Below are 18,050 nucleotides of genomic sequence, written 5' to 3' on the forward strand. Positions count from 1 at the left end.
AAACAGACGTCTCAGTTTATAGATAGCAGTGTTATGCCACTCTCTCAGTTTTTAGCAGACTACTCAGTGAACACCATCAACTCCCTCATATGAAGCTGGTGGACCTGAAAATATGCAATGACACAAGGTTCCTGAATGATTTACAGTTATTACTGCAACTTTTCATTACCTGTTTTGCTTCCACTGATGCATCTGTGGTCAATTAAAAATCATACAACAATAGCAGCCATGTTGATGCAAGTAATCTTTTGTCATTTAAATAAAAGACATGAAGTGCTATCTGCTTTCTTTTGTCTTCAAAATGCCCTTTGTGTGCAAATTTCCTGGCGTGCAGCTGATACAGTGTACAAATGTTATGATCTTAACTCCGATCTATTGACTATAAATGAACATGGTATTATTGTAAAAAGCACAATTATTTAATTGGAGTCTTTAAGCACAAAATATAGGTGAGTATCATCAGCATACAACAGAAAAATACAGAGAACTGAAGGCATGCATGGCCAGAAAAACCAAAAAGCAATGGTTTTACAGATGTTGAGTTTTAGCCCTCGCTTGTGAATAATATGAGTTAGACTAACTCATTTACTGCCTTCAAAACAATGACCAAACCCCCCCCCAAACAAAAGCTCTTAATAATACCACCATCTCTAACACGAATCAAGCAATCTGCATTTTTTTATAAAGGTCACAGTAAAGTGTAACACAACTCGTTAGAGGAACTTCCTACCAGTAGCAGTTTCCTGTCAGTACTTAAGACAAAGCAGAACAACAACAACAACAGACAAGTGTTTGACCAATAAGCAGAACAAACTGCAATATAAAAAAAATGCTGCATGAATTAAGAGAAGACTTAAGTGTGAAGTTTACAAAACTTACTCCGTAGCGTTTGAAGAGAACATCCAGGTCCTCTGTGGTTTTCCGGTATTTGTCATCATTAAGGGGACTTTGGTCGATCGAGTCTTCGCCGTCTGGCTCTGGGCTGTCACAGCCGTTGAAGCCTTTCTTTCTCAAAGTCTGTAAATGTAAAAACTGGGCTTTAGAAGTGAGAAGACATGATACTGCAATCATAGTATGAATCATGAGTTTATCATTTAAAGTGTTTCAGAAAATGTAGGTGGAAGAGAATCAGCTGCCACTGAAAATTATTTGATCACGGTTGTGAAGTCAGAAACACAATTCCCATTAATTATAACTACTTTCTCTATAACACCCCTGAATGAAGGCAGTGACGTGAGACAATGACACTGAGGTGCGCCGGTTACATTGCCTCTGATCACACAAAGATAACACTTCAAATTCTTTCTTCAGAGACTGCATTAAAACAACAGTCACAAAGCCTTTTTCAAGAAGCCCAAGCTTTTAATCTTGTTGGTTTTGTCACATCAAAAACACAAAAGCAAACAGCAAATAAATCAAAATCTGGTGAAATGATGACAATACAGCTAAAAGACCAAAAAAAACCAAATCACTTGTGCAGCATATGGCTACATATTTAACAGATTAAATGGGATATTGCCAGCATTATACAGCTCTTTATGTTTTAAGAGTTGGTGCAACAGTTCAGCCCTGACAGTTTCCATATTATTTAAAATCTAATCAAGGCCTTAGCTTACTCACTTCTGCACAAATGGTGAGGATGCATCGACTAACCTCAATGATATCGGCATTGGTCCGGCTCTCATGCGGCTCATTGTACTCTGTGTATTTGAGCAGGACCTTGTCCATGTCAGTACTGGCATACTGGAACAGCTTGTTCGCATGGTTGAAGATGATCAGGGCAATCTCGCAGTCACACAATACACTCAGCTCGTAGGCTTTCTTCATCAAACCAAACTTTCGCTTTGTGAATGTCACCTGAAAGAAAACAGAAGAAAGGATTTGTAAAAACAGCAGAGGGCAGGGTAAAAAAATCCCAGCGGTTTCTCAGGGTTAAAGCACTATTAACGCTGTAACTCCTATAAAAGACCTTTACACAGGTCTTCTGTGCACCACACGCAAACAGGTCTAGGCCTGCAAAATAAAATGAAATCTTTACAAAGACAAAGTAAGTCTATGACTATTTCAACTGCCTGTAACACAAACACATATTTCACACAGCAGATAGACACATTAGGTAAAAGCACACACAAATAACAGTGTACAAGTGACAACAATAGCAATAACATCATAAATAAAGAGGCATCAATGAAGCATAGTGAGTCAGTTTTCAGCATCGATACTGAAGCATCCTTGTTTTTGTGGCCCTTTATCATCACAATAAATAGCCTTCAGACACTCTGGTTGCTAACAATAAACAGTCAATAATCATTTTTCCCTGATATGTGTGTGTGTGTGTGTGTGTGTGTGTGTGTGTATATATATATATATATATATAACTGTTTACAAACAGTTTTGATATTTGTTGATATTTTTAGCCTAACATTTATTCACTGCTTCTGTTATAATTAGATGTGGTCTAAGTTGAACTAGAGATGCACACTTTGGCATAAATACTGCAGGTCATAAACTTTTTCCTATATTGTGTTATTTTTTTATTTGTTTCCCAACTGACTGTGAATCAGTCGGTCAGTGTTGAGATGCATAGATTGTGCAACTGAATGCTCAGTCATTTCTGTGCTTCATGGTGACCTGTTTTATATTTAATATCTATATTTAGAAAGGTCACTAATTCAACTCCAGCACGAGACAAAAAAAAAAAAAAAAAATCCCCTTTTGCATCAGGAAAGGCATCTGGATCAAACTCTGCTAAAAAAGAGATGTGAAGAGATGTGGTGTTTAAATGTGACAAGGGAGCAGGTGAAAGTAGCTTTACCTAACCCGGAGGTAACCTACAGAGCTGAAGTTAAGTACTAATAACTACAGTTCCTCTAGTGGCCCCTTTAGAAAGGCTCCAAAAGCAGGACAATCCCCACAGACGCCTGTTTTAAAACTGTAAAGCTTGTTTGTAATTTATTACATTATATTAACAGATTTTCTTTCTTTTTGGACCCCCCCTCCCATCCTTTTAGATTTTGTTATGACCTAAAGTTAAAGGCGTGGCCATTTTGCCTGACAGGTTTGCCGACGCAGGCAACAGTAGCCGGCAGCTGCAACACCAACAGACAGCAGGAAGTGACAAGCAAGGGGTGGATCAGACTGACATTCTGGATAACTCCGATATTAACCAGAATTAACAAAAACAGCTCTGTTCTTTTTAACATGACCTGAAAACAGCGTCTTAGGCCATAAAGTCATCTCAGAGCAACGGGAAACTAAACCTATTTTCCCATCTTTTTCCAACCAGGAGTCACCCCCCCTGCTGGCCGCTAAAAAGAATCCAGGTTTAAGGCACTTGGGTTTTGCCTTCACATTTCAGATCAGTCCATCGTTTTTACACTCTATGGCTAGCCCTGGCCTTGGCCAATTCCAGCCTCTGAAATTGGCCTCTCCATTGTCACACATTATCTGAAAAGGTTTCAGGGTCTGTTATGTCCACAAAGTCTGGGCTGGAGGGCATGAGAACGTCAAACATTTTTGTAGATTAAAGAGAGAAGAAATTAAAAGTACAGAATTCAAATTACAGCTACCGTCCAACCTGGCAGAAACGATCTTCTGAAAAGACAAATCAATGCAGCGATTTTTAAATTTGGTCTTCGAGCAAAATGTCTTGGAGGCATCAGTTGTGGAAAAAATGAGCTTGAAGATTGCCAAAGGAAAAAAAAAAAAAAAGCACGTGGAGGCCTGAGAGCATGAGGCAAAATATTCTGTGGTGTGATGAAAACAAAACTGAAGTTTTCAGTTGTCATACAAAGCATTCTGTTTGGCAGGAATCACCTCATCACTCATCCAGCACCATCATTACTGTGAAGTGGAGTGGCAGCCTCATGCAGTGAGAAGAGAAAGGAAGCAAATGGAGCTGAAAAGGCAGATTTTGGGGTACAGCCTGATTTAGTACTTGAGACCTTTCATTGCAGGACTTGAATGTGGACGCCAAACAACATCACAAAGCTGTGTGGGGCCAGCCCAAAATCATGACCTTACTGCCATTTGAAATCTGTGACATCTAGACAGCTATGTTGACCCTGTAAAACTGTCCCAGCGCCTACTAGCAGTAAACAGCTCTAATCATGTTATAATATGCAAGTTTTTGGTTTCTTTTTGTTTCGCATGCTGAACCTTTCTATGACCACACAACGTTCACCACTTTTGGCAATAAAACATGGAGTTTTTTTGTTTAAGATCAGATCAGTCCTCACAAAGTACTGTCCGGAGAACACCATTTTTGGATTAAACAGCTCACAGAATAAAACACTATTATAAAACAGTATTGTATAATACCTAAAACAGATGGATTTCTAAATAAAGCCTCACTGGGCTCTCGTCTTTTGAGTCAACCATTAAAATTAATATTGGCTGTATTTTAGAACACTTCACAAGTGATTTTTCAAAGGAAACAAAAATGGGGTGACCCGGTGCGTTTGCTTTACCTATAATAAAAAAAATGTAGTAATCTGCAACCATGTGCACTCTTTACTTGTAAGTGAGCTTATCACTGGTTACACTATGTTTTATTAACTCATTGATTAAACTAGGTTTGGTTTTTTTTATCTGAACTTTTAAGCAAATTTGGCTGAGATGTCACTTTATGATTACAAGAAAAACTGCCTCAGCTGATGAAAGTCACGTCATGTGATCAAAAGCTCCAGAACAGCTTTTGAAGAGACTTTTAATAAACAAATTTTTCAGAAATTGCTCATTTTTTCCCTTCCTCTTTTCATACAGATCTCCCTTTTTACATGTTTTACATATCATCATACTAACCAAAGCAGGGACAGGCAACAAGCGCCAAATGTCACTGATAAAGTGCACTGAAGCGTACGAAGCAAACACGATGTGTTGCTGAGAAAAAACAAAGGACGCAAGTAAGAAAAGCAGTCACAATTAGAACCATGAGAACTAAGAAAATTGCACATAACTCCTGACCACACGGGTGATTAAAGCTCTTAATTAACTGGCTGACAGCTCTGCTCCATTTATATGGAAAAAAGTGTCCTCCTTCTTAGTGGATTTAGCAGAAAAGTAAGCTTTTAATATGACATTTGAATTTGTAGATCAGGCGCAAATCTCAGCACATGCAGAGTCAGAGCCAAAAGTAACAAAAACGAGAACCTTATTTTGAAATAACGCCTTAACTCTGGAGGTTAATGCTCAAGCTGGAGCTGTGTGCTTTAAAAATCGGATATGTATCACAGTGTTACATACAGACAAATGCACCGAGGTTCAATCTGCAGTCTCTTCAATGACTCATTTCAGCAGATTAAACGAGCAACCAAATAAATAATTATGCCTCACCTGCTTGTTCCTTTCATCGGTGATCCTTTGGATCTGAATCTTTTTCCTACCCATGATGCTTTGTTGTGATGAAGACAAATGTTGCAGTCAGTCAAGTGCAGAAGTGCCTCTCGGAAGGTGAGAGAGGAAGTGCAGCCACAAAACACTGAGATGCGGTCATGCACTCGAGGACACGCACAGACACATTTCTCTGTCCAGTGTGGCGAGGCAACGTGGTCGACTCCTTCAACGAGCGGGTGCTGCGGAGACGCTTGAGGTTGAGATGGTTCTCAGTTCGTCATTTGTTCAACGGGGACTAAAGTGACAAACTTACCCCCCAGCTGCTGTGGTGAGGATGACGACACTCCTCTCCTGTGAAAAGTAAAGAGACAAAGACTTTACTGGAAGGTTCTTTATGTATGACACAAACAGAGGAAAGGAAAACAATGGATATCTAATGGTGGGAATCATGCAATCAGAAATCAGTAAGTTATCATTCACTTGTGTGAAAAAAATAATGACTAACCCCACTTGTTCAACTGTAATTAACCTGAAAACAACTGAGGAAACAATGCTGTCTGATTATGAGGCCAGGGGGCACCAAGCGACACACGACACCACCGCGATGGGTTAAATTCATCGGCTGCCATTGTCTCAATCTCTTCAGGCAACGCATTAAAAATATGAAAAGGCGTTCAAGCTCAGAAAATGTTCCCAGAGATTGAATTTGATGATGAGATTTGGATTTTTTGTCATCCTTAGTGTTAAGTAACAGCTAACAGATCAGGTCTAAGATAGGCCGGATGTTTTGTGTTTTGTTTACACTCACTTCAGCAGGTCAAAATGAGAAAGGGATTTATTTTAGTCATTGCAATCAAAATTTGTGAATATAAGCAAGCACTAAAGCAAAAAATATGTCCATCCCCCAGTTCCAAAGCAGAAAGAGCTCATTTGTAAATCATTTAAACTTCATATTTAATCAATGACATATTAAACGTGTTAGTACTATCTTAAAGGTTACAAATTTCACGCTGTTATGTTGAAGGCAAAATTGTGCTACATATAGGCTTTGCTCTATTTTTGGTTCTTTATAATTCAACTAATGTTTTCTATGGTCTGAATTAACGCGAGCCAGTTTGGCAATCACATTATTTTGCTAATATAGGCAAGGTCCTCCCTGAAAAATGATGCTCTCTGCAGCAGTTCAAGTGTTCAAGTTACCCATGCAATATGCACTAAAACCTCCAGCCACAATGGATGCCGGCTTTTGAGCCGTGCGCTGATCAATAATAAGCTGGATGGTCCTTCTTCCCTTGGACCTGGAGGCAGAGCTCACGATTTCCCCCAAAAAATAAATAAATAAAATTTTGACTGATTAGACCAAATCACAGATTTTCTACTTCCAAAGAGTTAACCCAAGTCACACAGCCTATAGACTGATTAGTGACCCCTTGGTGACCTCTAGTTATTAGGGCCAAAAAATGATTATTCCTCAACCAGTTAGAGAGTGTTGCTGGCAGCCTCATTGTGAAATTGGTTGCAAAGAGGTATATAGTGTTGCACCAAAAACTTCCTTTTGGTTGCTTTGGTCAATAGCACGTTGCCATGGTCACCCTTAGTTTGCAAACTTGTCCAAAAACATTTGTTAACTACTCACGGAGCGGTAGTGAAACTTGAAAAACAGCAGCGCAAGCCCAAAATGATAAGCATTAGCCTTCAAAATAAAAGCTGACGAGTAAGCATTTCCCACGCAAACTACAGGTGATCAAAGCATTTGCAAGGAGGTTTTTGGTGCAGCACTGTATACCTCTTTGCAACCAATTCAACATTATGACTACCAGCAGCCTGCAAATGGCTTTTAATTTCCACTGAAACCACTGAAAGCCCCAAAATCCATGAAGTTATTACTGTTACATTTATCAAAAGGTCACCCGTAGTGACTCGTGGTTTATAAGTGCATAACAAAACAAAACACTAAGGAACCTGTGGTTAATATTTTAAAATCTATTAAACTGTGGTTAATAGAATAAATTCATTCATTCTTAAAACAAATTTAATGCAGTCCTCCAAAGGACTAAAAACGTAAACGTGACGTCAGTGAAGATAATTGTCAGTATGATTTTCTCCAGGATTCAGCCCTTCAGGGTTACTCAGTGACACCATGGAAATAATCAAAGTAATTTTAGTTTGAAGAGCAGGCCTTTGGGCTTATTATCGGCTAATGAAGACATTTACTGGATGGTTTACAAGCCTCTGAAAACTTTATTTTAGTTTTTCTTTCACACACACGTTTAAAAACACATTTTTGGCAGAAATCCTTAACAACTCCACTGTAGCTCTAATCTGCTACTTGGGAAAAACATAGATTTGAGAATGAAGTGACTTGGCACTTTGTGATTGTACCTGGGACACCCGGGGTAATGAGCTTTGTTAAAGGGTCGATCTTATAACAGCTGCAGTACTTACAAATATTTAACTGCTTATGTATTTACAAATACATAAGCAGTTGGCCACTTTTACTTTGCATGATAATGAGTTAAAAGTCATTAAGAGTCACATACTGCACAGGTGCACTTATCCTATCTGCAGCGAGAGCTTTTAATTAATCTATATTACATTCGGGATGCACAATTAATCATTCATTAATCACAGTTTTAGCAAGAACATTTCATTAAACTCAGTCAGGTGCAATGCTGATGCTTTGCATTTATGGGAGCTGCCTGGTGTGGTACATTAAATCAAGCGCTACCCTGAGCTGAAAGGAAAATTTGTTTTGTCTATTAATTAGTGGAAGGACAGAAAATCCTGGTATTTCAGAAAGTGTTGCTTTTCTTTGTGATCTTACTGACAACAACAGTCAATGGACCGAGTTCCAGCAATCTCTGTTATTTTAAAATCTATGTTTTTATGTAATAAAAAATATGTTAAACAGATTTCATCACACCTGTGAAATGGACCCCAAAACTAACCTGTTCTAATCTCCTTACGGGCCTGAAAATTCACAGCAAAACTACTTTTCTTTCCTCAACCAATTTTATCTTCAGCTCACATTTTACTAAACACATTACCTAAACCCCATTCTCTTTCCTACATGTGGGCTCGGCTCTGTGGCAATTGTGTTAAGTTTTCCCTCCAGTCTTGACCCTCTGCATCCGAGCTTTCCTGTGGGACTGTTGTTAGGCCAGACGGAAAAAATGAAAACGCCACTGGAGTGCACATGGGGCTTCCCAAAAAACATAACCCACATTTTAACAAATGTCCAGACTGAGAATTAACTGGTGAAAACTCAAACCAGAGCTGCACCTATGAATTCATACAAGACGTCCTGATCGTGTAAATAATTAAACTGGTCTTTTTTTTACTTTGTTCGGTCAACTTTGAATTTCTTCTACCGCCACCTGAACCCACAGCAGCTGCTATCATTTCTTTTCCTCAATTTATCCATTATGACTTTTCTGCTCGCCAGCCAACCAATTTTCTCTGGAGATGAAAATAATAATCTCACTGAGCGGGTCAGGTGTGGCCATACAGTGTATTTTCACTATCACTTACATTCATTTAGTCACAGCGGGCTGTGACGTGCCCCCGTACCCGTGTCAGCTCGCATAAAAACGATTCCAATCACTTTTAAATTCTGGCTTATACGGAAGTGTAAGTGTTTTTTTGTTACTCGATATAATGCAGATTCCTCATAGATAAAGATATCAGAAACAGCATCCTTGGTTTTAACACACTCTCAGCTACAAAATTTTAGATGTTTGACTTTTGTGCTTTGTTTTCACTTGATGATCATCTTGTTTGCGCTCGCTTTTTACTTTTGCTTTCACTCACTGGTTAGGTTTAGACAGCAAAAACTATGTTGTCCGGTTGTGTTACAGATTGTGGTCTGAGTTAAAATACAACCCCCTTCACAACACTAGCATTACCAACTGAATAATGATGGTTTGTTTAAGTGTATCGCTCAATAGATTCTATGGTTCGTTATGCACCAATACTAAAAAAGACCCGTAGTGACAAAAAAAAAGGAATTATTTGATGCAATGGAAATGATAACAGCAACTTACAGCAATATATGGAAAATCCACATATAAAAACAGGAAATTAACACTTCTATAACAATCAAACCAATGTGACACATCAGCCTCCAATGTGACATCTTCATATCATCATGCTTTGCGTGACCATCTGAGCTTTTAAAGTCTTTTAAAGCAACACCAAAAATCTGCAGCTTTGTGAAGCTGGGAAAACACAGAGTAATTACCAATCAATTAATGGGCTGATTGATTAAGCTGCTAATGAGCTAAATCTTTCCAAGTACCTTATGTGTATAAACAGCAGTAGTGGCTGCCATATCGACACACAGGTTCATCTTATTAGCTGTGAATCCGTTCATGAGTGTACCTACTAGTCTTTAATAGCGTCAGCATCATCATCGTTGTCAAGTCATAAAAAGTGCTCAAAATGTCATGTTTTTGCACGAGTCCTCTGCTCACAAAGCCTGCAGTAATAATAATATTACTATTACTGCTAATATTGGTGTCCTTTATTAAACAACATTTTATGAAGGACCTTTTTAAATACAGGCTAACAACTAATCCAATAACCCTCGAGCCCAAAAAGCTACTTGACACATACAGATGCATGAGCATTAGGTGCTTTGAGTTGTGCTTAGACCGAGCTTTCCGTATATTAAATCTATATCCACAGCAGTGTTAATGGATCACTCAGCGGCTCTAACAATTACCACAACACGACATGTAGAAATATCCCACAGCTAGAGGGGAAAATGATTTTAAAAAATGCTCTTCCCTACTGACTCTGCTAACTTTGGCACTGTCAGGCTACAATATTATCTTTGATTAGTCGTGAATTGACCATAACGGGGCGACGCTGCAAGGCTTCTGTCTAGCCTTCCTCTCCCCGACTGCCCTCTGCATGGCTGCCCCCTCATTATTGTAATTGACACGTTCATCCCTCCTCTTCCCCCTTAAGGCGCGATGGCTCAATTAGGAGGTGGCCGGAGGACTGATTGGACACTGAGATAACGAGATCACCGCTGGGCTAAAACTGAGCCCTGCAGCCAGTCGAACCAATCTCGCTCAGACGCAGGAAGCCAATCAGCCAGAAAAGGCGCAAGTCGATCTAAAAGACACTATTTAAAAAGTCTGTGACAGTGGCAAATGAATGACTTTCAGCTGGACCAGGTGTGCCTCATCATCGTAGGAGGAAAGGCATTTGATCACTCTGGTTAGGAAAAAGAAAAAGAGCCACACATATGTTATTCGAATCATGCAAGTGATGCTTATGCAACCCTTGAATAGTCTCCTAATGAAGGGTGGCGCAATCAAGCTCAGGGTAGGCATCTGCCTGTTTTGGAGTAGTGTAATTAGTGACAGTGACCTTTAGCGGATTACGCACTGCCCAATGAAATGTGCCAAACCCCTGAGATAAATGGTCGGAGCCTCAAACGTGACTAGCAATGGGGTTTGCCCGGCTCCCAGACAAGGATTCAGTACTTGATGGCCTTAATGGCTCAATCTCCCACAGCCAAAAGGTGGATAGAATTGATTTACACTCACAGTTTGTGACTTTGCATCCACCTGACAACATAAGGCAACAACACATTGATTATTAAGGTGCTGCATAGAAAATCTCAGGCAATGGAGAAAAATCTCTTTGTAATTTCTAAAGTAGCATCTTTAGGTTTCATATAGGACCAAGAAAAAAAAGCACCATTTGGGGAGCTGAATTCAGGGAGTGTTTCGCATATCTGTCTCCATTTTTTCGTAACTCAACTCCTCAATTAACCACCTAATTGCTTTAGGGCTCCAAGCTTTCCAATTTAAATAAAGCTGTTTTTTTTGAACGAGATTTAACTAGACACTGTCATTTTAAAAGCGAAAAAATATTACTAAGGACTCACATATGTTGCCAGTTTAAACCCTTGTGCATTAGGACAGTGTTACACTGTGTCTTCCTATTAAATGAACTTTACCAAACAAGTCAATGTCTGACCTTCCAAAACCTTCCAACTAATATTACTGTTTAAGAGCAAAAAGCATTAGACATGTAAGTAATAAAGTCGTAAGAAGATATAAAGAAATGTCATTACTCTAGCAAATTATGCTTCTAAAGCAAAAACAGCCAAATTTCTTAGACCTGCCTCAAGCCTTAATAAATTCAATGTGATGAGGTGTTATTTGAGTGGAAAATTATTGCAATTTTAATGAGCTTTCAGTTCAAGGCACACTAAACACAAAGGGAAACAAATTAAAACTATTAAAACATGGATGGACTATTTCAGCCAGGTCAGAAGGACAAAACTTGCATGCAATCACTGTGTATTATTATTAAAACTGGAAAATTCCTAGATTTGGATGGATATTGCCTAATTTTATGTGCCACCATTGCCTGTTTGTTTGGTCACATCTTTACCACATCTAGGAGACAAAAGCTTACATTCTGACAGCCCAAAGGGTGCTCATAACCTAAGAGCACGATGCTATCTTAATGATTTGTTGTTGTGAAGAAACTATTTCATTCCGTTCAACTTGGCAACCATTACCAGCATTGTCAGCTTAAATCCTAACCCCGAGGTGGCAACACGCTTCTATATCAATGTTGTTTTCCTCATTTTAATCAGATATTTCACTTGAAGATAGCAAAGTTTTTGGCCTGCCAGCATGTTGATCCTGCTGCCAGGCCAGCAGAGGACCAGGACTGGGAAGCATTTGCAATCCAAATAATAAGGTGACATTTTGAAACATTTAAACATGAGGATTTTGTGCTCAATCCACAGCATACAGTACACATCACGATAAACGAGAAATTATGTGTAAAATCTGTGCTGATGGTCAGTGGGGCTGCACTACCGAGGGATGTTGATATGAATCCATCTGCAGGGACGCCTCACAGCGGTGGATCACCCTGTCAAAGTGGCCTACTTATAGCCCAGCAGCACTGGCATCTACCATAGGAGGGCACAGAAAAATCATGGCTGCACGGGCCAGCCTCTCTGCTAAACCACATCAGAGCCCCAATTTCACTGGAATTACTTTTAAGTATTAATAAACAACGCAACAAAAAAGACCACACAAATATGGACATTGTAGTGTGACCACTGATTGTTAGCGCTTTTAAATATTATGTGCATTGTTCTGCACACACGTAAACCAGTGCAGGAAAGTGAAATATATTTTCCCTCGGGCTCCTGTGAAGAGCTAAAAAATAATTTAAAAAATAATAATAAAAAAAATGCAGCAGCAGGGTGAACAGCTTTGAACAATAGCTCTCCTTTATGTGCACTTGGACTGTTTTCTCCTTAATGGCGTTAAACTAATAACCGTGTGAGATCTGGTATGTGAAGACCACATTAGGTTAAAGTGGATTTTTTCCCCCCTTTTTGTTAACAAAGTGGGTGCAGGAGTCCAAACTGTCTAACCATGATGACAGATGGGAGTCTGGATACTGAGGAGGCCCACTGACGGCAGACAGGTACCCTACAGGATCTAATCTGACATGTTGGAGGCAAAACCTAGTGTCAGATCCTCGGTTCGTGCTTTTTAAAAGCCTAACGCAGCCGTTTAGGACACCATAACTACCGGAGCCAACATGGAAAGCAAAGGACGAGCTAACGTTGCTCTACACAGGCCATTTCACAATTTTCTAGTTACGAGTCCGACCGACAGCCATTACCTTCCTCACTCTCTCCATATAACTCGGCAGGGCGAGCTGGAGTACGCACTACTTTTAATCATATCACGGATATTTCATGTTCACGTGAAGACTGGGTATCTGTGTGATATAACACAGTAGTCTCGCTTATTACTTTTTTGTATTTAAATAATAAAGCAAGCAGGTCTGCACCCGTGTGAAGGAAAAAAGACGCAGGAAGGAAATGTATCACTCCACTTACCCTGAAATATTGCTGATAAACACCGAAAATAGGCCTGCCACTACCGGCTCCAGAGGTGACCCGTGTTAATTAAGAAACATTAATTATGAGCGCTGAAGCGAAGTCTCTATTTACATGAATCCGCGGCATTTTATTCCCTTTAATGTTGATGTAACTATACTATCCACCCAGGCGACACAGCGTACCCAGTGTACGATCGACGTCATTGACATTAGCACGTGATCGACGTGACGCTCGTCCAATTGGGAGCTGACGTGCAAACTTCTCGTCCAATCGCAGACGAGTGGGTCGGTCTGCGGGAGAGGACATGACGGAGGTGACGGCCATGTTCTGCAATAGTGTTGGTATCCCTCCGCCTCAGTATTTACCTTTTGCATGATTTTGCATGTGGGGAAAATGTCACTGTAGCCCCACTGTGCCCTGCCTGCTTTCCATAAGAGAGCCCGCTAGCCCATTTGTTTTTCACGTCTGCAATCAACACAGCCCTGTTAGCGGCGAATAACCGCCTGCTGCGGCATGTGAAGGCTGTCAAAGTGGGAAATGTTGAATGTTGTGAGGCAATTACCGCTTAAATTGTTTTCACCTCAAGTGCTTCTTTTCTAACGGTATACCAGACGCTATGATATCAGACTGGTGAAATGTCCACGTATTGTTTAAGAGTAAATAAAGGGACACGTGGTGAAATCGGTGAGATATATGTGACAATAATATATGTGACATATGTGACAATAAAAGTGATTTGATTTGATTTGATATATACATATATAAAACACCACTTCATAAGGTACACCTGTTCAACTGATTCTTAACACAGATATCTAATTGGGCAGTTACGTGGCAGCAAATGAGTGCATTTAAACATGTACACATGGTCAAGATGACCTGGTGAAGCTGAAATTGAATCACAATGGTGAAGAAATGTGATTTAAGTGACTTTTTTCAATGTGGGGTGGCTGTTGGTGCTAGATGGGCTGTTCTGATTATTTCAAAAGCTGATGAAATGCTGGAATACTACATCCTGATTTTACAGAGAATGATCAGAAAACATAAAACAGGCTACAATCTGCGCTGCAATTCACAGTTAGACAATTTTCTGTTGCAACATTCAGACAGTAGGTTCAGAATTTGCTATGAAAGTATGAAATCATTCTACCTGTTCAGGCAGCTGATTATCACATTAAGCATCATTTATACACCACAGCGTGAGTAATGTGGCTGACTGTCAGTCCATTGCCACAATGTACCCATCTTCTGATAGCTGCTTCTAGTAAGATAACACACTATGTCACAAAACTCAAAGTGGCGTCTTGAACATGAAAATGAGTTCACAGTACTCAAATGGTCTCCACAGTCATAATATGCTGCTGGGATGTGGTGGAACGGGAGATGCACATCATGGATATGCAGCCAACAAATCTGCAGCAGCTGTGTGAGGCTATCACATCATTGTGGACCAGAATCTCTGAGGAGTGTTTCCAGCACCTTGTTGAATCCATGTGTGCCTAATAAAGTGTCCAGTGAGTGTATAGACTACATATTATAGCCCAGCACACATGCACTAGTGCATATATTTATAATGTGTAAGAAGTGTACACATAATAAATTATCCATTGGAAAGAAAAGGACTTCTGTGTGCAGAGTAATTTCTGGTGTACAGTATTACAGGGCAAAGCTGACACGTTAGCGGGCCGAGGGGCCTCATCACCTTTGAGTACCTATGTCAGTCCCCCAGCCAATCTCCACACTTCTTCACAACATAAGCATGGCATTGAATGTTTTCATACTGAGTTCTAACAAAAGACAGTATAAGATGTGGACATAGCCACTGTGATTCACCTGATGGTTTGTGAAGTCCAGTTATTAAGCCTCCACAGTGGATCTGAAAAGTCATTGGCTAATGACTTGTGATTGACAAGGCATTAGCCAGTGGGCATATCCTGGATAATCCCCTATAATTTACAAAATGGACTTCATGTTTTATTCAAAATGATTCAAAACTGACTGCGTTCTGTGTTACTGAGATCACAGAGGAAGGGAACTAAGAGGACCTCTGCATAAGTATTTTTGCAACCGCAAGTGTCGCCCCCTGGGAGCAACTTAAAAGAATGCAGGTCTAAGGCACTTCAGCATTGGTTTTATTTTCAGAGCCAGGAGTCATACATCTTTTATACTGTCACAGGGCCCCTCAATAATACTCAGCGCTCTTGCTATTTCAGTTCTTTAGAGATGCATATTTCTGAATTAAATGTCAGTTAATCAAATTACCACAAAGTCATTGCTAAGCAATGCAAGCCTCCTGGGCTCCCTGCGCAGCAGCTGTCCACTTTCCATTTAAAGCCCTGAATACTTATTAGAGCATTCTTTGCACTGCAAAGGACTCTCGCATTCCCTGCACAGATACTATATGGTCTACAGACCTTTGAATGTATACACGTTGCTTGAATTTTGCATATATTTTTTTTAATTTTAGTTGTTTTACTGTGGCACCTTCAAAGAGAAAGCCTCTGTTACACATGGGGTTTGAATCATAATGACTAAGCACTTTGTTACATAAAAGTAAAAATCCTCTGTGCTGACTTTGACAGGTGTAAAACAGCTTACTACCATGCCCAGCTTCATTTAAATGAGTTCTGCAGGCAGCAAGCAACAGCAGCTTGTTAGCTTGCTGGCAGCCGTATCCATCCTGTTCTTGTCAATGAAAAATCCTGACAGGCTCTTTAAGTAAGTCTTTCAGAACAGATAAGGAGAAACCTACTATTCTTGACATGTTACTGCTGTTGAGCCTTTTAAAAGAGGACTACATTTGAAAATATATAACAGAAGTGCCGCTGCATTATAACTTTACACAAGCACTGGTGTCTGGTTGGATGATGATGAAGCTGTCTTGGTCTCTACCTTTGCTCTCAAGGAAGAACTGAAAACACGAAAGCTAGCGCTGTAAGAGAATCTGTAACGTTTTTACTGGCGGAGCGATTCAGAGGTGACATAAACAGCACATAAACATCGAACAGAGGTAGGAGGAGGTCAGCAGAAGCTCATTTGCAAATTTTCGCCCTGGGGCCTACAAATGTGTTAACCCAGTCATGGCAGTTGGCAAATATATATGCTGCCAGTGGCAAACCAGTGGGTGAGGTTCATCCTGTAAGTCAGATCACATTGATGTGCATGCGGATCTCTAGAGAGTAAAAAAAATCTGCATTTCTACTAATGTGCTGCCCACATCTTTCTTCTTCTTCTTTCCTCTGCCTTTCTAGGCAAACTCATGTCCTAGTTTAAGAACATATGCTGTATCAGACACAGTGCTGAGGCACTACAGGGAATAGAGGATGACAGAGATAAAACAACTGACACCTTGGAAATATGCCTCATAAACGACATTTTGGATTAGAAACACAGTATCAAAGGCTGAGATAAATTGTTCAACTCAAAGCCATAAACTTCAAACAAGCATCACGCTCAGATCTAACAAGAACCAGTACAGACCTGACCATCACTATGGACAAGGAGAAAAGCAGAAGAGCTGTGCCGCAGGAGGATGAGAGAGCCCAAGTCGAATGGAGAAAAGACAGCATGTTAATGGACTTAAATCCACCAAGAAAAGCAGAAAGGGGGTTGCAGGAATCCTGTGATGACCTGCAGCTTTTGAGGAGCACATAGAAGCTACCTGGATAATGCAGAAGCTCAAGGTCTGCAGCATAACAGTGTCCAGAGACAGATGTAAGAAATGAAATGCAGTGCAGAGGGCAGAGAGATCTGGCTGCATGAGAAGGAAAGATTCAGAAGTAGAAAGGCTTTGGACTCCAAAAGAAGTTAAAAAAAAACAAAACATGTAGGCATCCGTTAAATATCCGATAGTAGCTAAGGAAAGCTTAGATTAACTGTTTGAACTTTTTGTTACAGTGGCTGCACATTCACTGGTAGAGCAGGTTAATTGTTTGGATGCTTGTTTGATCCTCCAGCTTCTGCTCTGCAAGTGTCCTTGAGCCTAAATCGAATGTGTGGTTATAAATCCATGAGTTTTCAGCAAATATTTGAGCGTGCGCACAGTGCAGTACACGCTGTAAACAAGCCATAGTGTTCACATGTGCAACCTGAGCAAAGGCCACCATAACAAGGCAGCCTATTGTTTGACAAGCGCGTCTCCATATATATAATCTGAGTTTACCGGAGGGGGTCATCTTATCCCATCAGCATGCCTGGAAATGTGCTTTACTTTCACCGCGGTAATGACAAAAACAAGCCAAAGTGCTCTCCATGCAGGTCTGCCCCACTCCGCCGCCCACACGCACACATACACACACCTCTCTCCCTCCCACACACACTCCACTCTGCCATCATGTTACTCTTTCATGATTTCATTTCAGCATGGAGGCTATTCACAAGGGTATTCTCTAGTACTCGCTATAATTTAGATTGAATTGCTGTGATGAGAAATAGGTGCAATTCTTGGTTCTGTTGCATAGAAATATGAGGTGCCTGTTTTTATGGAAAACAAGACCAATGTAAATATCAACACGCAACCACACCAAGGTTGTTATAGGTGACAAAACTTAACCTAGGGGTGAAAACATTTTAGTCACCTGACACAAAAAAAGATGTCGTTTTAAAAATAGTGTTGTGAAATAAAATAAAATAAAACCACGGTGTAGGTGTCTTTAGATTTATTTTCCATCAGTTTGATCAATTTTGTCAGTACAAAGAAAAATAAAGATTAAAGTCTTGAGCCACCTTTTATTCCTTTATATTTTCCTAGGAAAATGGAAAATGTGCAAACATACATGGACATACTGAATGTACTGCTGTGAAAAAGTATTTGCTTTCC

The 18,050-nt window shown here is 40.0% G+C and overlaps 1 protein-coding gene across 5 annotated transcripts in view; it reads right to left on the reverse strand.

Annotated features, from left to right (window-relative positions):
• The window catches only part of LOC101482893 (myocyte-specific enhancer factor 2D homolog), a 32,206-nt gene extending 18,782 nt beyond the window's left edge, over positions 1-13,424 (reverse strand). For 4 of the 5 annotated variants that reach the window (XM_012918601.4, XM_004549112.4, XM_004549113.4 and 1 more), the window contains exons 1-4: positions 13,229-13,424; positions 5,335-5,685; positions 1,654-1,857; positions 880-1,017 (exon numbers count right to left, since the gene is read on the reverse strand). In XM_012918601.4, coding sequence (XP_012774055.3) covers positions 880-1,017; positions 1,654-1,857; positions 5,335-5,388 — 396 coding nt within the window. In that variant the 5' untranslated portion in view covers positions 5,389-5,685; positions 13,229-13,424. The remainder of the gene's footprint in view (positions 1-879; positions 1,018-1,653; positions 1,858-5,334; positions 5,686-13,228) is intronic. The other variant, XM_004549111.4, reaches the window with a different exon arrangement.
• Positions 13,425-18,050: the final 4,626 nt, after the last annotated feature.

Source organism: Maylandia zebra, linkage group LG22, assembly GCF_041146795.1.
Source record: "Maylandia zebra isolate NMK-2024a linkage group LG22, Mzebra_GT3a, whole genome shotgun sequence".
In the NCBI taxonomy this organism is placed as follows: Eukaryota; Metazoa; Chordata; class Actinopteri; order Cichliformes; family Cichlidae; genus Maylandia; species Maylandia zebra.